Here is a 21,322-nt window from a genome sequence, read left to right on the forward strand (position 1 = left end):
GCGTGGACCTTGCTACAAATCGTTCTCCAGCCCTTGCTGGAAGAAGATTTGTGACGCAGCCAATGTCACCGCTCATCATGAACTTGATGAACGGTGGTTGCAATGTCCTCCTTCGTGCCAATTTTGTTGGAGCTGAGAATAACCAGTGTGAAAGCGCCAAATGTTTAAAAATTTTGGCACAACTCCGAGTTGAGTCTAAAATTTGCGACTTTTCAAAGTTTTTAAATCAGAATTATGTTGTGAAAGCTTTGATGAATTATGCTTTACAAGATTTTTTAAAGTAATTAAAAATGAGTAACCAGTAAATCTTTCCACTCCTTCCAGTAAAATGTATTTTCAATGGTTGGCAATCCTCCATTTCAAGAAGACACGAACACATAAATCAGCAGATAAAGATGGAACTAGTCCCATGTAAATAATGAATAAATTTTCATGCTTATTAAAATAACATAGGACAGGGTTCCCAGATACCACTGTAAATCTATTGTAACAAAACATGTAAATGAGCTGTGCCCTATATAAGTATTGGAGGCATTTCAAGTTCCATTTTAGTTTCCAGTAGTGTGAATCACACTTACATCAACATATACTGGTTATCTGAAATAAAATAAAAAAAATCAAGGAAACTTAAATTAATAAACTGAGTAAGAAAAAAAACTTTTATAGTAAAAATGGCCAAAAATTTAATTGCTAACTTATCAGTTTTAATTTTGTGATTATTTTACTTATTTCTATATATATAATTTTTAATTTACATTTTTGTTGCTTATTTAGTTTTGTATATTTGTAAATTTATACAATGGTTTATTTCTTAACACCTTTTGTTTTAGTTATTCATTTTAGATATTGCAACTTTTTTATGTATTCAATTATTTGGATGAATTGAATGTAATTGCCGATTTTTTTAAAAGGGGTATTTCTATTATAAATATTTATCAACTATGTTAAGGATGGGTAATAACTTCTAGATTGGTTGGGGTCTAATCATTAAGATTTCCACTGATTGCCTTAATGGGGCCCTTTTGAATGGAACGGCAGTGCGTATGCTTGTTCGCGGCTCCTTTTATTCTCTGTGGGACTACTGGGGTTGAATGAAGTAGAGGTTGGATGTGTAAGCTGCTGCTCAATTCAATTGGGGACAAAAGTGCTCCAATTTGGTTACTGGTGTGAGTCTCAGTGGCCAGACCCCAATTGATCTAATAGTTATACCCTACATGTGGATAGGTGATAATAACGTATTGCAATCGGAATACCTTTTTAAGATAACACTTTAACTTTTGCAACCCTAACTTAAAGAACTTCAGCTATTAACTAATTTATTTACATGATACGAATAATTAGAATAAGTTATATAATTAACTTTACTGTGACTGAGCCAAAATACCAGACAAATCAATTATAAAATGTCCCCTTCAATCAACTCATCAATGGAGCTACCGGAAACCCGACAATTCTTTTATGGAAGGATCTTTATTAAAGTCCTAGAAAACTCCTCTAAACTTATAATATATATTTTAGAAGTATGTATCTAATGTTCAGTTGATTCACATGAATGAATCTAATTCTTACCGTTCTGTTTACAAACAGTTTCCCATTTGCTGTATTTGCAGGTCAGCCAAGTGTATGGATTATCCTTGTTTGAGAACTATTTGTATACAACCAATTTGGACAGTTCCAATGTCCTGAAAATTAACAGATTTAATAATACGGATATACAGCCATTACCGATACTGGAAAATGCCCGCGGGATAAAGATCTACCACAAACGCACCCAACCATCAGGTAAGCAGCAAGAGTTACTTTTTATCTTTACTACATCATGTTAAAGTTTAAAACATATTTTTATTTATTTTTATTGAAATAAATGCAAACTCTACACCAAGGTATCTTTTATATAATGCAAACTCATGACAACAAGCACATGCGCTGACAATCTGTAGTTGCCAGTGCATGCTAGTAAATATAGTTTTGCAACAGCTGATGAAAAAAAAAAAGTTTGAGGATTTTGTTACAAAAATAATTTATGGCTCGTTAAAATGTTGGTTTTTCAAATTTAAAGTAGCAGTGTCTTGGCATGCAAAACAAAAGGTCATAAGTATGGTTGTAATATACATAATCTGGATTGGAAGAATAGTTTTATACAGTTGAGTGACCATAGTGAGTCTTCCATAGTTTTCAACATGGTTGACTATGGGTGCAACTACCTGTAAGCCAGAGTAGAGCAGCTCTGAAGCACAAACAGCTACTTTACCAAGTGGACTACAATAAGCAAGAAGCGAAAAGGAAAATTGATGAACTCATAAGTGAAGAGTAGTGTTGAGCGATACCTTCCGATATCAGGAAATATCGTATCGGATTGGATCGGGCCGATACCCAAAAAGTATCGGATATCGCCGATTCCGATACCGGAAACCAATGAAAGTCAATGGGACACAAATATCGGAATGAAAATAAACCCTTTCTTTCCTTGTAGGTTAATTCTACATGAAGTAAAACAACTAAGAATAATGTAGAATGACATGAAAAGCCGGCAATTCATCAGCGGCATACACCGGTACCCGACAATTTACAACAGAAAGAATAGAGCTTCACACATAGATTAGATAGATAGAAACATGTCAGTCACATATATATGAAGTACAGTGACAGTGTTGCTTACTGTACTTGTCATTTAGTGTAAAGGATTTATTAAAAAAAATATTAGTGTTTTCGTGCACCGTCTCTTTAAAAAAGCCGGCCGGCAATTCAGCATCTGTACCCGACAGTTTATAACAGACAGAATAGAGCTTCACACATAGATTAGATAGATAGAAACATGTCAGTCACATATATATGAAGTACAGTGACAGTGTTGCTTACTGTACTTGTCATTTAGTGTAAAGGATTTATTAAAAAAAATATTAGTGTTTTCGTGCACCGTCTCTTTAAAAAAGCCGGCCGGCAATTCAGCAGCGGTACCCGACAATTTATAACAGAAAGAATAGAGCTTCACACATAGATTAGATAGATAGAAACATGTCAGTCACATATATATGAAGTACAGTGACAGTGTTGCTTACTGTACTTGTCATTTAGTGTAAAGGATTTATTTAAAAAAATAATAGTGTTTTCATGCACCGTCTCTTTAAGAAAGCCGGCCGGCAATTCAGCATCTGTACCCGACAATTTAGAATAGAAAGAATAGAGAATCACACATAGATTAGATAGATAGAAACATGTCAGTCAAATATATATGAAGTACAGTGACAGTGTTGATTACTGTACTTGTCATTTAGTGTTAAAATAAAGGATTTATTTAAAAAAAAATTGGCGTGGGGTTCCCCTTAATTTTAGGCTCTAGCGGAGGTTAAGCAGACAGCTCGGGCAAATGTTTGAAGCCTGGGAAGGGGGTAATACCCACGGAGCTTCCCAGGCTACTAATATCAGCCCCCAGCTGAATACCTAGCCTTTACTAGCTATTAAAATGGGGGAACCCCCCCCAAAAAATAACGTGGGGTCCCCCCTAATTTAATAGCTAGCACAGGCTAGGCAGACAGCTGGGGGCTGATATTAATAGCCCAGGAAGGGTGCCATGAATATTGGCCCCCTCCCAGGCTAGAAACACCAGCCGTCAGCCGCCCCAGAAATGGCGCATCCATAGGATGCGCCAATTCTGGCACTTAGCCTCGCTCTTCCACGCTGCCCTGGTGCGGTGGCAGGGGGTAATAGGGTTGGGGTTGATGTCAGCTTATAATGCCAGCTGACATCAAGCCCAGGTTAGTAATGGAGAAGCGTCTATAAGACACCCCCATTACTAACCCCATAGTCAAAGTTAAAAGAAAACACAAACACCCAGAGTAAAGTCCTTTAATTGAAATAAAGACACAATTCTTTATTGTTCTAAATTAAACCATACTTACCATCACGCCCATTCCAGCTGAAGCCAACGATCTCCTGCAATAAAACAAAAATAATAAAACAACCTCATCCTTACCTTTCCATGGTTCCCAGGACAGCTTCAGCTCTGCTACATCGAGATGACAGGCTGGACCACAGCAGAAAGCTGCCATCCAGCCTGTCATCCCGCAGACACTGAGAAGCGCAGGCATGCTTGCGCTCCTCAGTGTCTCTCTGTGACGTCATCCAGATGAGCCGAGTTCATGTCCAATGAACTCAGCTCACCTCATGCACGTCACTGACAGCGTGGGAAAATTCTCACGCTGAAGTGCTGAGTGCAGGAGAATTTTCCCACGCTGTCAGTGACGTACATGAGGTGAGCTGAGTTCATTGGACATGACCTCGGCTCATCTGGATGCCGTCACAGCCAGACACTGAGGAGTGGAAGCATGCCTGCGATTCTCAGTGTCTGCGGGATGACAGGATGGATGGCAGCGTTCTGCTGCAGTCCAGCCTGTCATCTCGATGTAGCAGAGCTGATGTGTCGTGGGAGCCATGGAAAGGTAAGGATGATGTTGCTTTATTATTTTACTTTTATTGCAGGAGATCGTTGGCTTCAGCTGGAATGGGCGTGGTGGTAAGTATGGTTTAATTTAGAACAATAAAGAATTGTGTGTTTATTTCAATTAAAGGACTTTTTTCTGGGTGTTGTGTTTTTTTAAATACTTTACTAGAAATTCATGGTGGTCATGTCTAATATTGGCGTGACCCCATGAATTTTGGGCTTAGGGCCAGCTGATAATGCCAAGCTGGCCTTAACCCCTTTATTACCCAGTGAGCCACCGCACCAGGGCCCTGGATGAGTTGGGTACAGCGCCAGAAGATGGCGCTTCTATGAACGCGCCATTTTCTGGGGCGGCTGCGGACTGCAATTTGCAGCGGGGGTGGCCCAGAAAGCTTGGGTCTCCCTGCGCTGCGGATTCCAGCCCCCAGCTGCCTAGTTGTATCTGGCTGGGCACAAAAATAGGGCGAAGCCCCACACATTTTTTTTTTTAATTATTTCATGAAATTCATGGAATAATTAAGAAAAAAAGGGCTTCCCTATATTGTTGTGTCCAACCAGGTACAAATAGGCAGCTGGTGGTTGGGGGCAGCCCGTTCCTGCCTGCTGTACCTGGCTGGACACAAATATAGTGCGAAGCCCCACGTCAATTTTTTTTTAATTATTTCATGAAATAATTTTTTTAAAAAAGGGCTTCCCTATATTGTGGTGTCTGGCCAGGTACAAATAGGCAGCTGGTGGTTGGGGGCAGCCTGTTCCTGCCTGCTGTACCTGGCTGGACACAAATATAGGGCGAAGCCCCACGTCAATTTTTTTTTAATTATTTCATGAAATAATTTTTTTAAAAAAGGGCTTCCCTATATTGTTGTGTCCGGCCAGGTACAAATAGGCAGCTGGTGGTTGGGGGCAGCCTTTTCCTGCCTGCTGTACCTGGCTGGACACAAATATAGGGCGAAGCCCCACGTCAATTTTTTTTTAAATAAATCCTTTATTTTAACACTAAATGACATTTGAGGAGTTAATAAAGATGCAGTCCCTAAATTATTTTTTTTTTTTTAATTAATTTTTCCCAAAACTTTTGACGTGGGCTTCGCCATATTTTTGTATGCCAGCCAGGTACAGCATCCAGCTTCTATGAACGCGCCATTTTCCGGGGTGGCTGCGGACTGCAATTTTCAGCGGGGGGGGGCAGAAAGCTTGGGCCTCCCTGCGCTGCAGATTCCATCCCCCAGCTGCCTAGTTGTACCTGGCTGGACACAAAAATAGGGAGAAGCTTCACGTATTTTTTTTTTTTAATTATTTCAGGAAATTCATGAAATAATTTAAAAAAATTGACGTGGGGCTTCGCCCTATATTTGTGTCCAGTCAGGTACAGCAGGCAGGAACGGGCTGCCCCCAACCACCAGCTGCCTATTTGTACCTAGCCGGACACAACAATATAGGGAAGCCCTTTTTTTCTTAATTATTCCATGAATTTCATGAATTTAAAAAAAAAAAACGTGGAGCTTCGCCCTATTTTTGTGTCCAGCCAGGTACAACTAGGCAGCTGGGAGCTGGTATCTGCAGCGCAGGGAGGCCCAAGCTTTCTGGGCCCCACCCGCTGCAAATTGCAGTCCGCAGCCGCCCCGGAAAATGGCGCGTTCATAGAAGCGCCATCTTCTGGCGCTGTACCCAACTCATCCAGGGCCCTGGTGCGGTGGCTCACTGGGTAATAAAGGGGTTAAGGCCAGCTTGGCATTATCAGCTGGCCCTAAGCCCGAAATTCATGGGGTCACGCCAATATTAGACATGACCACCATGAATTTCTAGTAAAGTATTTAAAAAAAACACAAACACCCAGAAAAAAGTCCTTTAATTGAAATAAACACACAATTCTTTATTGTTCTAAATTAAACCATACTTACCATCACGCCCATTCCAGCTGAAGCCAACGATCTCCTGCAATAAAAGAAAAATAATAAAGCAACCTCATCCTTACCTTTCCATGGCTCCCACGACGGCTCCAGCTCTGCTACATCGAGATGACAGGCTGGACCGCAGCAGAACGCTGCCATCCAGCCTGTCATCCCGCAGACACTGAGAAGCGCAGGCATACTTCCACTCCTCAGTGTCTGGCTGTGACGGCATCCAGATGAGCCGACAATGAACTCGGCTCACCTCATGTACGTCACTGACAGCGTGGGAGAATTCTCCTGCACTCAGCGCTTCAGCGTGAGAATTTTCCCACGCTGTCAGTGACGTGCATGAGGTGAGGTCATGTCCAATGAACTCGGCGCACCTCATGCACGTCACTGACAGCGTGGGAGAATTCTCACGCTGAAGCGCTGAGTGCAGGAGAATTTTCCCACGCTGTCAGTGACGTGCATGAGGTGAGCTGAGTTCATTGGACATGACCTCGGCTCATCTTTATGCCGTCACAACGAGACACTGAGGAGCGCAAGCATGCCTGCGCTTCTCAGTGTCTGCGGGATGACAGGCTGGATGGCAGCGTTCTGCTGCGGTCCAGCCTGTCATCTCGATGTAGCAGAGCTGAAGCTGTCCTGGGAACCATGGAAAGGTAAGGATGAGGTTGCTTTATTATTTTACTTTTATTGCAGGAGATCGTTGGCTTCAGCTGGAATGGGCGTGACTGTAAGTATGGTTTAATTTAGAACAATAAAGAATTGTGTCTTTATTTCAATTAAAGGACTTTTTTCTGCGTGTTTGTGTTTTTTTTAAATACTTTACTAGAAATTCATGGTGGTCATGTCTAATATTGGCGTGACCCCATGAATTTCGGGCTTAGGGCCAGCTGATATGCCAAGCTGGCCTTAACCCCTTTATTACCCAGTGAGCCACCGCACCAGGGCCCTGGATGAGTTGGGTACGGCGCCAGAAGATGGCGCTTCTATGAACGCGCCATTTTCCGGGGCGGCTGCGGACTGCAATTTGCAGCGGGTGGGGCCCAGAAAGCTTGGGCCTCCCTGCGCTGCGGATTCCAGCCCCCAGCTGCCTTGTTGTACCTGGCTGGACACAAAAATAGGGCGAAGCCCCACGTATTTTTTTTTTTTATTATTTCATGAATTCATGGAATAATTAAGAAAAAAAGGGCTTCCCTATATTGTTGTGTCCGGCTAGGTACAAATAGGCAGCTGGTGGTTGGGGGCAGCCCGTTCCTGCCTGCTGTACCTGACTGGACACAAATATAGGGCGAAGCCCCACATAATATTTTTTTAATTATTTCATGAATTTCCTGAAATAATTAAAAAAAACTTGACGTGGGGCTTTGCACTATATTTGGGTCCAGCCAGGTACAGCAGGCAGGAACGGGCTGCCCCCAACCACCAGCTGCCTATTTGTACCTGGTTGGACACAACAATATAGGGAAGCCCTTTTTTTCTTAATTATTCCATGAATTTCATGAAATAATAAAAAAAAAAAAAACGTGGAGCTTCTCCCTATTTTTGTGTCCAGCCAGGTACAACTAGGCAGCTGGGGGATGGAATCTGCAGCGCAGGGAGGCCCAAGCTTTCTGCCCCCCCCCCCCGCTGAAAATTGCAGTCCGCAGCCGCCCCGGAAAATGGCGCGTTCATAGAAGCTGGATGCTGTACCTGGCTGGCATACAAAAATATGGCGAAGCCCACGTCAAAAGTTTTGGGAAAAATTAATTTAAAAATAAATAATAATTTAGGGACTGCATCTTTATTAACTCCTCAAATGTCATTTAGTGTTAAAATAAAGGATTTATTTAAAAAAAAATTGGCGTGGGATCCCCCATAATTTTAGTCTCTAGCGGAGGTTAAGCAGACGGCTGGGGCAGATGTTTGAAGCCTAGGAAGGGGGTAAAACCCACGGAGCTTCCCAGGCTACTAATATCAGCCCCCAGCTGAATACCTAGCCTTTACTAGCTATTAAAATGGGGGACCCCCCCCAAAAAAATGACGTGGGGTCCCCCCTATTTTAATAGCTAGCAAAGGCTAGGCAGACAGCTGGGGGCTGATATTAATAGCCCAGGAAGGGTGCCATGAATATTGGCCCCCTCCCAGGCTAGAAACACCAGTCGTCAGCCGCCCCAGAAATGGCGCATCCATAGGATGCGCCAACTCTGGCACTTAGCCTCGCTCTTCCACGCTGCCCTGGTGCGGTGGCAGGGGGTAATAGTGGTGGGGTTCATGTCAGCGCCAGCTGCCATGAAGCCCAGGTTAGTAATGATGTCTATAAGACACCCCCATTACTAACCTACAAAGTGTTAAAAAGAAAAAACACACTACACCCAGAAAAAAATAATTTATTTGAAATAAAACACACAATTTTATTTAATTCTTAGTTTACTAAAAATAATAGTTACCTGTCCACGTTCCTGCGCTGATCTCCCATGCACAGCTGTCACATCTGGAGATGGTGACAGCTGTGCATGGCTGCTGTAAGCTCACGCTGCCGGGAACACGTCCGCTCCCGGCAGCGGGAGCCACTGACTGAGGTCACCGGAGTGCATTCAGGCAGCGCAGCTCCGGAGACCTCCTTTACGGCACTGCTGTACCGTGGGAATTTCTCACGATACAGCAGGGCCGTAAAGGAGCTAACCGGAGCAGCGCTGCCTGAACTCCGGTGAACCCTTACGGCCCCGTCATTCTAGCGGCGGCAGCGGTTCAGAGCGGTCACATTCTATGTGGCTGCTCTGAACTGGAGATCTTCGTGGGACACTCGTGGACTGCTACGGAGGGGTAAGGATAAGGTTGTGGTTTATTATTTTATATTTTATTACAGGAGATCGATGGCTTCGGGGAATTAGGTGTCTAGGTGAGTATAGGTGTAGTTTTTTATTTTTTACTTTATTTTAGGTGGCGATCGGCGGGGACAGGTAATGTATGAACTAATTTATTGTAGGTAACCACTGGCCACCAATGACGTGTATTTAACATTTATTGGGGACACAGTAGGGCAATTTATATAGCAGGATCAGGCTGATGGGAACTACTGCTCCCATCGAGCTGATCCTGCTGGCAGGAGTGGACGGGGGACAGACATAGGCTGATGGGAGTAGTAGTGTCACATCGGCCTATGTCTGCCTGCACGCACACACCCGCACAGACACCGCACACACCCGCACACATCGCACAGACACCGCGCACACCCGCACAAACATCGCGCACACACCCCGCACACACACCCCGCACACACACTAATCATGACGGGTCTGGGAGGTGAGGCTGACCTGTGCGGCCGTGGGAAAGTTCATGTGAGTTCATGCAGTCAAGCATGAACTCACATGAACCCTCTGAGGGCAACGCGGCGACTTCAAATGAACAGCTGATTGGCATCACCTGATACCTCAGCTGTTCATTTGAAATAACCGGCGGGAAAGCGCAGCACAGAACGGGAAAGCCGGCGGTGAAGTCTTTTCACTGCCGGCTTCCCCGCCCGGGTCCTTCACTCCCCGCTCCTTGGTGCTGCGCTCCCCGCCCGGTCCTAACTTACGATCGGGATGGGAGGTGGCGAGGGGAGCGGAGGATCGGGGTGGGAGGCTGCGGGGAAGCAGTATGGGGCTGTGTGATTGTTTAAAAGCCGGCGGCTTTTTACCGCGCGCCGGCTTTTAAACAATCAGGAGAATTCTCCCCCGCTGGGATGGCATTCTGATGACAGGCTGGATCGCGCTGCCATCCAACTTGTCATCCTTCACAGACACTGCAGAGCGCAGGCATTATGGGAACTTCCGATTCCGGTATCCGATATTGTAAAAGTATCGGAATTAAGTATCGGAATTCCGATACCGCGAATATCGGCCGATACCCGATATTACAGTATCGGAATGCTCAACACTAGTGAAGAGTAAATCTTCTGAAATTTGAATTTGGGAGATTACATGAATTTGGCCAGCAAATTCTATTGTGAATCAAATGTGTCTTATTACAGGAGTGCACATACCATTAGTCCAACCTGTGCAGCCGCATAGGGGTTCAAGAAGTTTGGGGGCCCATTTCTACTTACAAAACGTGCAATTGTGCATAATAATGAGCTATTGGACTGCAAAGGGCCCATATATTGTTCTTGCACATAGGTCCTTTTTAGGGTTGAGCGAGTATGTTCTGTCCGAGTATGCTCGGGCCGAGCTCCGAGTATTTACAGCTGCTCGGTAATATGGTTGAATTGCTCCCGTGTGCATGATTTGCAACTGTTTGACAGCTTTATTACATGTGAGGAATGTGTAAGAAATAGACATTCCTCACATGTAATAAAACTGTCAAACAGTTGTAAATCATGCACACGGGAGCGATTCAACCATATCACCGAGCAGCTATAAATACTCGGAGCTCGGCCCGAGCATACTCGGCGAAAGGGTTAATAGAACATACTCGCTCAACACTAGTCCTTTTCTGTCTGTGTCCACCAGTGCCTTATTATGTACTTGGGTGTCTCCAGAACCCAAAACATAGTAAACTTTGGGTGAAAAAAATCCTAAAAATAAGATTTACCTCTCAGCACACCTGCCTCGGTGCTGCAAGCCCTAGTCCAGTCCTCGGTGAAGCTCTTTCCAACCTCTTCCATGGCTCTGGACATTCTCTTCCTCTATCTTCACTCTGTGCTGGGCCTGTGACATCACGAAACACGCCATGACGTCACAATATACATTGCCCAAAAAAAATTCGGACTTGGAAGAATCCAAACTTTTTTGTAACATTCGAGAAAAATTCCATTCACTTCAAACTAATTCACTCTTCTCTAGTGGCCACGATAAAAAATTGTATCCATTATATAGCAATAAACAAGTTGACGAAGGAAAGATCTTAAACACTTTTATTGAAATTAATATGTTTAATTCATGACAAACAGTTAAGGCAGTCATTGGTAAAATAACATCAATTTTGTTGTCATCCACTTTCACATACCGAAGTAAATAATGTTTATTTTAAAAAGTAATTTGCGCCGTGATTTCTTGCAGTTAGGAGCCACGCATGTGAAATAAACCCAGATGGCATGCCAGGGGGCTGCTCGCACATCTGTCTGCTCGGATCCAGCTACAAATCGAGGACCTGTCGCTGCAAAACTGGATTCAGCCTGGCAAGTGATGGAAGGTTCTGCAAAAGTATGTAAAACAAGCAAATGTGTTCTAAGGCAACACAAGGCAGCAACAAGAGAAAAATAAACGCCACTTGATGACTTGTAGTGCAAATTGTTGAAAATGTTTTCAATGGATATGACAGCTGGGATGAGAATATACAGTCGAAGTGATGAAAATAACTAGTCTGCTTAGCACTCAATACCAGCTATAGTTAAACTATGACAGTGGAATTGTTTTTAGATGTTTCGATGACCTCTCGAATTATCATATTTTAAAGGGAATGCTCTCCATTTTATTTTTTATCAAAATGGGTGAAAAAAATTAACGTAAGGTTTTATATCTCTTTTGCTATTTGTCTAAAAGATTCCGGGAAACAGGAACCAGTAAAAAAAAATGAATGGATGGATACAATGCTAAAAGATAAAATTTCCATATAGGAGTTGCCTGTAACTGGCGTTTTGAATTATTTATCGTTTGGATAGGTCATCAAAATCAGATTTGTAGGGGTCAAATACCTGGCATCCACACTACTTCCGAAATATTTTGACTACTGGAACTTCACACTGTACGGAGCTGGAAAACCACTGCTCAATACACTCTAGTGACCATTTTAGGTACTACAGCTCAGCTCTCATTCACTTTTAATGGGAACTGAGCTGCCTTTCCTGAGAATGACCCACTACACAGTGTATGGAGCTGTGGTTTTCTTGCTCCACACAGTATGAAGTTCCAATAGCCGAAACATCAAATACTTGTAGAGCGGTGGTTGGATTTTGGACCTACACCAATACCTATATCTACTGTATATTAGTCCTGGATAACTCCTTTTAAACCCTTTTATGCTCATGTATGTTGTTCTTTTGGGCTTCCAGTTAGTTTTACAAATTTGAGTTCAGATAAGCGTATGAAAATGTAGTTTATTTTTGTATCCGCAAAAATGGACAATTGTTCATCTATATAGTGTTTCATATGCCTCCTGTATGTCCAATTTTGACATCTGTGTAAGGTTTCAGTCATATTGTTCTTAAAATTGGTGTTTCTTGGAGTTTCATTCATTCTTATAGACATCAGTTTAAAAATGGATCTTTTCTGTGTAACTCAGACCATGTCCTATTCTCATCCGCTTTGTGGATCAAACACTTTGCCATTAAAGTGTATAAGGATCCTTTAAGCAAGGGGTAAAAAATGAAGACTTACTTTTTATCTTCAGTCTTCCATCAATGTTTTTTTCATTTTTAACTGATTCCTTGCTAAGAGTCAATGAATAAAAAAGTTTTGCCAGTCTACCTGATTCAGTTTTTTAAAACGCATGAGAAAATAATGGGTGCAAAATGGTTGACATGTGGTAGAATAATGGTCTATCTTATTCGGATGCAAAAGCGGAAATGGATTATACATCAAAAATGTAGAAAATAATAGTAGGCCAAATATTGTTTCCTACTTCAATAATTCCAATGGATCCTTTTAAAATTAGTTTGTGTTCGTAAGGCATGAATTTTTTAAGCACCCGTTATATGAGTGACCATAGTCAGTCTTCCATAGTTTTCAACATGGCTGACTATGGGTGTAACGTCCTGTAAGCCAGAGTAGAGCAGCTCTGAAGCACAAACAGCTGCTTTACTGAGTGGACTACAATAAGCAAGAAGCGAAAAGGAATATTGATGAACTCATAAGTGAAGAGTAAATCTTCCGAAATTTGAATCTGGGAGTTTACATGAATTTGGCCAGCAAATTCTATTGTGAATCAAATGTGTCTTATTACAGGGGTGCACATACCATTAGTGCAACCTGTGAAGCTGCATAGGGGTCCAAGAAGTTGAGTTTAAAGGTTAAGTCTAATCTGAAAATGGATCAGAGTATTCCAAGCTGCGCTTTTTTTATATGTGGATCATCAGTAAAAAAAAATTCGGAACTACTCAATTGACTTGCATTGTTGGCCAATGGACAACATAGGACTGAAAATGTGTGAAAGAGTCCTCAAAGGGGTTGTCTGGGACTTAAACATTAATGGTTCATCCTTAGGATAGGTCATCATGGTCTGATCGATGGACGTGAGACAATGGATCCTTTTAAAATTAGTTTGTGTTTGTAAGGCATGAATTTTTTAAGTGCCCATTGAGTTTAAAGGTTAAGTCTAATCTGAAAACTCATCAGAGTAATGCAAACAGCGGTTTTTTTTATATGTGGATCATTGTTATGTTCTGCAACTTAGAACTAAGGAATAGGAGGGAAAAGCTGTCCTTGCACTGAGACTCGGCTTAACCCTATGCTGGGGTGGGTGCCCTATTCCTTATGAATAGCCCCACCGAAACTCCTGCACTGAACTCAAACGAAGACCTGTAGGAAGGGGAAAAAGGGATCCCTAAAAGATCTAAGGACTGGGAGCAAAAGCAGGAGACCTCCTAACAGAAAAGTTAGTTGCAGAAAGGAAAATTAAAGAAAACAAAACTGGTGGAACAAGAAGTCTCAGGATAACTATAGTCAAAAGCAAGTAGAACTAAACCAGGCTACAGTGGTGGCCAAAAGTATTGGCACCCCTGCAATTCTGTCTGCTTAGCACTCAATACCAGCTATAGTTAAACTATGACAGTAGAATTGTTTTAAGATGTTTTGATGACCTCTCGAATTATCATATTTTAAAGGGAATGCTCTCCATTTTATTTTTTTTCAAAATGGGTGAAAAAAATTAATGGAAGGCTTTATATCTCTTTTGCTATTTGTCTAAAAGATTCCTGGAAACAGGAACCAGTAAAAAAAAATGAATGGATGGATACAATGCTAAAAGATAACATTTCCATATAGGAGTTGCCTGTAACTGGAGTTTTGAATTATTTATCGTTTGGATAGGTCATCAAAATCAGATTTGTAGGGGTCAAATACCTGGCATCCACACTACTTCCGAAATATTTTGACTACTGGAACTTCACACTGTACGGAGCTGGAAAACCACTGCTCAATACACTCTAGTGACCATTTTAGGTACTACAGCTCAGCTCTCATTCACTTTTAATGGGAACTGAGCTGCCTTTCCTGAGAATGACCCACTACACAGTGTATGGAGCTGTGGTTTTCTTGCTCCACACAGTATGAAGTTCCAATAGCCGAAACATCAAATACTTGTAGAGCGGTGGTTGGATTTTGGACCTACACCAATACCTATATCTACTGTATATTAGTCCTGGATAACTCCTTTTAAACCCTTTTATGCTCATGTATGTTGTTCTTTTGGGCTTCCAGTTAGTTTTACAACTCAGTTTCTTCCTGAAATAATACTCAGTTTCTTCCTGAAAATGATTGCAATCACAAATTCTTTGGTATTATTATCTTCATTTAATTTGCTTGCAAGGAAAAAACACAAAAGAGAATGAAGCTAAAATCAAATCATTGATCATTTCACACAAAACTCCAAAAATGGGCCGGACAAAAGTATTGGTGTGACGCCTCTTCTCGGAAAGACCTTTTGTTTACCCTGGGAGAAGGGGGACTCGGAGTCGGGTCCTGTGATGGAGAGATGGGGTGCAGCCGTGGCCCGGACCCGACCCGTGCTCAGGGCGGTCACATTAAAAGGATGGTGTGGGCTTATCCGGGTTGAGTGGCTGATTTACGACTACGCCACCTGTGGCACCTGGTGAAGGCCACCATCACTGCTGCAGTCTGCTGAGGCATGGTGTTATGGCGGCCGTCATTGTTACTACTCTCCACAGGCGGAGCAAGGCCTCAGGGAAGAGAGACAGGATGGAGGGGGTAGTAGTAGAGGAGAACGGATGCCGCGTCGTGCGGTGTGGCGCAGAATAAACAGTCCGGAGGCCATAGGGGTGAACTTCCAAGGCTTTATTCACTTTAGAGATGGCAGAAGGAAGGCGATTCCCTGCTCCCTGTGGAGTCTTACGGTCACCAGAGACGGGGGTCCGACAACCTCCGAGTAAGTCCAGCATTCAATCGGGACCCTGCACCAGAGTGTTCCTGAACTACAGGCCGAATCCTTTCCTGTCCGTGTGTGTGTGAATAGGCCGGGTCTCCCTCTGAGCTCCTCTCAGAACAGGGGCACGGGTGGCAGCTCCGCTCCTTCCGTTAACCGGTGGGATCCCCAGGGCCTACTGGGCTTTCCCGACCAGGACGTGGAGAAGCAAAGTCGGGTGTCGAGGGCCGATACCCTTCTTGCAGCCGGACTCCCTCTGAATATATCAGGTGGTGAGGACAGGTGACGTACACCGCTCTGTCTGCATCCTCCCCGGGATCCATTTGCTATGGAGCCACACTCTTAAGCTCCCTGCCTTCTTGGTCCTGGTCCTTGACCGGTTCGAGACATTCCTTGTCTACAACCTACCCCTCGTCCCAAGGCCAGGGCACGAGGGCTGTGTCTCCATCCGATGCAGGCCCACACAGGTTCTGCGCTCCGGGAGGGAGGTCACAGTGCCAAGACTTGACTACATTGTCAGTCAGAGAACGATCAAAGACAGTCAAAAGAACTATCAAAAGGACCAAAAGACGACCAAAGACCAAGATGGCTGTGTATTAAATATGAAATTTAAAGTGTAACTAAATTGTAAGTCCTCCACCCTCACCCACTAACTGGTTCCCCTAACTCTTGGTTCCCCAGTCTCCCTGTAACCAGGAGGGCTGCACCTAGTGCATACTAGCCCCTTCTGGTAGAGAAATGTGGTGTTGGATGAAAGGTTTGGGTCACGACCATCACACCGTTCTTACCTCAGAGGAGGAACACTACACTCCATTAGAGAAGTGCAGCATCCCTGTGGCAGTCAAACCCTCAGGGGTGCCACATTCCCCCCTGGTGAAACACAGCACGTCCGCGGGCTGCAAAAGAGCAACAGCCAGGAAATTTTCTTTTTATATATAAACTTGAACTATCTTCCCTTTATGGGAGGCACATCTTCTTAAACGTTGCAAAGCAGGTTATTCAGTACAGAAATACAAAAGTATAAAATTATAAAAGTGCTAGCATTTTCCAGAGACATTTTGTGCAAACAGACGGGTTAAGGTGCAAAGACGCAGAGTCCGTTTAGAAGTGCGAGGGACCTGTTCCAAAACCTCAATGTGGGCCCTGGGGTGGCTGCAGGGCATAAAGATCCCGAGTTGGACCTCCCAGAGAGACACCCTGACAGGTTTTCCTTCTGAGGTCTTGAAGTAGGAATGTCCGCGGTTTTGTATAAAACCAATATGGAGCACCTAAAAAGATGCAAACTATATACAAGGGAAAGAGTCTGTCTGCTGCCAGTCCGCAGGGACACATGTCTCTAGAAACCGGGGTTATAAAGTAAGAAAAATAGAAATATCAACACATTATCTTGTAATCAAATTGCAACAGCCGGGGCTGCTTAAACCTCGGGTTCCCTCCTGGGAAAAGGCTCGTTCCTCCCAACGGAGGCTGACCGGTCCCCTGAGGCCGAGCGCGAGGGGGCGTCGCTCCCGGACACTTTGTGTACATCCAGGGCGTACCACCCTCGCACCCCCTGGTGGCGAGCATAGGTCACTATATCGCCCGGGAAGAGGTTCCGGCCAGGGTGTCCCTTCTTTAACCGCGGCTCGACGTCCCGCTGGCTGACAAACACGTCGTCCTGATACTGGAGACTCCTGATGAACCCCCAACCTCACCTCATGGTGGAAGCGGACGACCTGCCCTTCCACCCGGGGACTGGGACGGGTGGCCTCCTCCTGACGAGCCCGGGATTTAGCAGCTTTGGCCCGAACCTCGAGGCGCTCGCAGCGGAGCACCCGTTGACGTTGCTCCCGAGCGAGCTGGAATATTTGATCGCTGCACCACTGGCTCCTCCTGTGCGCTTCAGCCCGGGTCTCCCGGGGGAAGCCCTTCAGGTCCTCCCCCTGGTTGTCCCAGGCCCACGCCTCAGCCTCCGGCCAGGTGACTGTTGGTGCGGATAGCGGTGTCATTAGGAGCTGCTGAGGGTCCTCTACAAGCGCGGACCAGTCCGGGTTGGAGCCGGTGGACACCTCTGCAGCTTCAGGCTCTTCGGGTTCGGGAGTAGGGCGGCATCGCAGGTCCCTACCTATAGCTGCCGCTTGCAGCTCCGGAGCCAAGACCTGCTCCCAGGTGGCCGCGCGGGGTATGAGATATTCGGCCATGAGGTACAGGATAGGAATGGTAGGCTCTGCATCCGGGGCAGGGGTAGCACACTTACCCGCCGCTGGGCCCGCTCACGACCTCTGTCACCATAGCTCCTTGGGCTTCAACTCCTTGGCCGCGGGTCTGGATATGTAACAACATCTCTTCCCGCCACGCAGCCGTCGCCGCCTCCAGGGCCTCTCTCCGTCTCCGCATGAGACCCGGGGCTTCCTGTTGGAGAAATTCCAAATCTCCCGCTATTAACACGCTGCCGCCTTGCTCCCTGCCGGGTGAAGGGCCTGAACCGGGTTCAGAAGGTTCGTTAGGTTGCGCTCCTGAAGCATCCGTGTTTGCCTCTGAAGATTGCCAACCTCTGACTGCAATGGCCGCAGCTTGTTGCTTTTCTTCTTCCTCCTCTTTCGGGGTGGTTCCTGGACGGCATGTTGACAGGCCCGCCTTCATCCAGCCCATCCGATTTTACGGGCATTACCCCGCGGACAGTCTCTGATGGAAGGGGCAGTCCACATTTTTGGCGCCAAACGGGAGCCCAGCCCACGATGGGAGGTGTTCAAAGACAGTCTTTTCACAACATTATGGTGCCTATTCTTCTTGAGCGGGCGCCATTTTAAGTGTAAAAATGACAGTTCAATGTGTAAGGCACACAGTACCCTGTAGCAATGGGCAATTCCTTCCTTTGCTGCGGGCACGCGATCCTGCCGACTACGCCAGGTTTGTGACGCCTCTTCTCAGAAAGCCCTTTTGTTTACCCTGGGAGATGGGGGACTCGGAGTCGGGTCCTGTGATGGAGAGATGGGGTGCTGCCATGGCCCGGACCCGACCCATGCTCAGGGCCGTCACATTAAAAGGATGGTGTGGGCTTATCCAGGTTGAGTGGCTGGTTTACGACTACGCCACCTGTGGCACCTGGTGAAGGCCACCAGCACCGCTGCAGTCTGCTGCGCATGGTGTTATGGCGGCCGTCGTTGTTACTACTCCCCACAGGCAGAGCAAGGCCTCAGGGCAGAGGGACAGGATGGAGGGGGTAGTAGTAGAGGAGAACTTATGCCGCATTGCGCGGTGTGGCACAGAATAAACAGTCCAGAGGCCATAGGGGTGAACTTCCAAGGCTTTACTCACTTTAGAGATCGCAGAAGGAAGGCGACTCCCTGCTCCCCGTGGAGTCCTGCGGTCACCAGAGACGGGGGTCCGACATTCTCCGAGTAAGTCCAGCGTTCAACCGGGACCCTGCACCAGAGTGTTCCTGAACTACAGACCGAATCCTTTCCTGTCCGTGTGTGTGCGAATAGGCCGGGTCTCCCTTTGAGCTCCTCTCAGAACAAGGGCACGGGTGGCAGCTCCGCTCCTTCCGATACCAGGTGGGATCCCCAGGGCCTACCGGGCTTTCCCGACCAGGATGTGGAGTAGCAAGGTCGGGTGTCGGGGGCCGGTACCCCTCTTGCAGCCGGACTCCCTCTGAATATATCAGGTGGTGAGGACTGGTGGCATACACCGCTCCGTCTGCATCCTCCCCGGGTTCCATTTGCTATGGAGCCACACTCTCAAGCTCCGGGCCTTCTTGGTCATTGTCCTTGACCGGGTTACCATTACTTGTCTACAACCTACCCCTCGTCCCAAGGCCGGGGCACGAGGGCTGTGTCTCCATCCGATGCAGGCCCACACAGGTTCTGCGCTCCGGGAGGGAGGTCACAGTGCCAAGACTTGACTACATTGTGTTATAAACTGCTACAAGCACTAAGGAAAGATAGGAAAACTGTCCCTACAATAGGACTAAGCTGATTCCCTACGATGCAGCGGGGGACCTGTTCCTTGTGAACAGACCCGCCTAAGTCCTCAGCTAGTCTGAACGCAGACCTTTAGATATAAGGAAGGGGTCCCTACAAGAACTTAGGACTGGGATATAGTTGGACACCTCCTAGCAGAAATTGTAGCAGGGCAAAGACAAACAAACAAAAAGTACTAGTGGTCAAAGGACCAAGCAAACTACAGAGTAAACTGCAAGGCACCTGGCTAGCTTAAGAGTAAATGAAACACTGAAGTCCAGCAAGGCCAGAAGGGCGGAGCTGGATTATATAGGCAGAAAGTCATGTGACCAACAAAATAGAAAAAAACTAACAGGAGGGTTCTAACAGTACCCCCTCTTCTATGAGAATCCTCCGGATCCTCCAGGCCCAGGTCTATCAGGAAACCTTTCCAAGTGACGAGATACTGCAATCTCCCTCTATGCCATCTAGAATTAAGAATGCGAGAAATTTCATATTCACCGTCTACCACCACCAGAGGAACAGAGACAGTGGCGTCCCTATCAGAAACATCAGCTTTTTTCAATAAGGAAACATGAAACACCGGATTAGTCTTCCAGGAGGTAGGAACCTCCAACCTAACAGCAGATTGGTTAACTACCTGAAGCACCTTAAACGGCCCTACAAACTTCGGGCCCAATTTCTTAGAAGTAATCCTCAACCTCAGATTCTTATCGATCAACGGTCTTAGGATGTAATTAATAAGGTTCTGAAAAAACGCTGGTGCGTTGGTAAGACCAAAAGGCATAACCAGATTCTCAAAATGACCCACCGGAGTGTTAAAAGCAGTTTTCCATTCATCACCTTCCTTCATACGTAACAAATTGTATGCCCCCCGGAGATCAATTTTAGAGAACCACTTGGCCCCCACTAACTGGTTGAACAAGTCAGGAATTAATGACAGTGGGTAGGAATTGTGTACTGTAATTTTATTAATTTCGCGAAAGTCCAGACATGGATGTAAACCGCCGTCCTTTTTTTTTACAAAAAAAAATCCAACAGCCACAGGTGAGTTAGAAGGTCTAATGTGACCGGCGGCCAAGATTGTCTGTATGTATTCCTCCAAGGCCTTTCTCTCAGGGATAGTAAGATTAAATAAGCGACTCTTGGGAAGAGTAGCTCCAAGGACAAACTCAATGGTACAATCATAGTCCCTATGAGGAGGCAAAACTTGCGACTCGTCCTCAGAAAAAACCTTCCAAAAATCCTGAATAGGTACAGGTAATTCCCCTCTTTCCACAGCAGCAATGCGACCGTTACAACATTTATCATAACACTTAGGACTCCAAGACTTAATTTCATTGGTAGACCAGTCCAGTACAGGATTGTGCAATTTTAACCAAGGTAACCCCAAAACCACTGGAGAAGGCAAATTATTTAATACCGCCAAATCCAAATTCTCTTGGTGAATACCATTAATGGTGAGGGGAAATTCAAAAACCATGTGAGTAATACATTTCAAGGGAGAGCCATCAACAGCAACCACAGAAATAGGAGATGACAAAAGTTTGGATTCTTATTTAAATTTTTCCAAAAATCCCTTATCAATCACATTGAGTGTAGAACCACAATCCACAAATACCCGAAATTCAATCAACTCCTCCTGGAATGGGGTGCTTCCAGAAAGAAATACTCCTTTTGAGTTTAAACAAGCTATACGGGCGTAAGTGACCTTTTTTTTTCTTTGTTCAAATGAAGCACACAGTTCTTAATAAAGTGGTCAGCTTTACCGCAATAAAAACATAATCCCTTAGCAAACCTGCGGTCTTTTTCCTGAGAGTGAGGTGACATCGCCCCAATCTCCATCGGTTCTCCACCTTCCGAGCAGACCCTCTGAAAACTAGGAGCTGCCATAGCAGTAGATTTCTCTTCATTAATCCTAGCACACAGTCTCCTGTCCACACGTATAGCTAATTGCATTGCCTCCTGCAAGGTTCCAGGTTTTG

The 21,322-nt window shown here is 45.2% G+C and overlaps 1 protein-coding gene across 5 annotated transcripts in view; it reads left to right on the forward strand.

Moving 5' to 3' along the window:
- LRP1B (LDL receptor related protein 1B) overlaps positions 1-21,322 on the forward strand; it is a 2,071,868-nt gene that overhangs the window by 1,017,573 nt on the left and 1,032,973 nt on the right. For all 5 annotated transcript variants that reach the window (XM_073647246.1, XM_073647248.1, XM_073647249.1 and 2 more), the window contains exons 9-10: positions 1,611-1,782; positions 11,358-11,501. In XM_073647246.1, coding sequence (XP_073503347.1) covers positions 1,611-1,782; positions 11,358-11,501 — 316 coding nt within the window. The remainder of the gene's footprint in view (positions 1-1,610; positions 1,783-11,357; positions 11,502-21,322) is intronic.

The sequence above is a fragment of the Phyllobates terribilis genome, unplaced genomic scaffold (assembly GCF_046119375.1).
Source record: "Phyllobates terribilis strain yellow unplaced genomic scaffold, ASM4611937v1 Scaffold_9__5_contigs__length_417890890, whole genome shotgun sequence".
NCBI lineage: Eukaryota > Metazoa > Chordata > Amphibia > Anura > Dendrobatidae > Phyllobates > Phyllobates terribilis.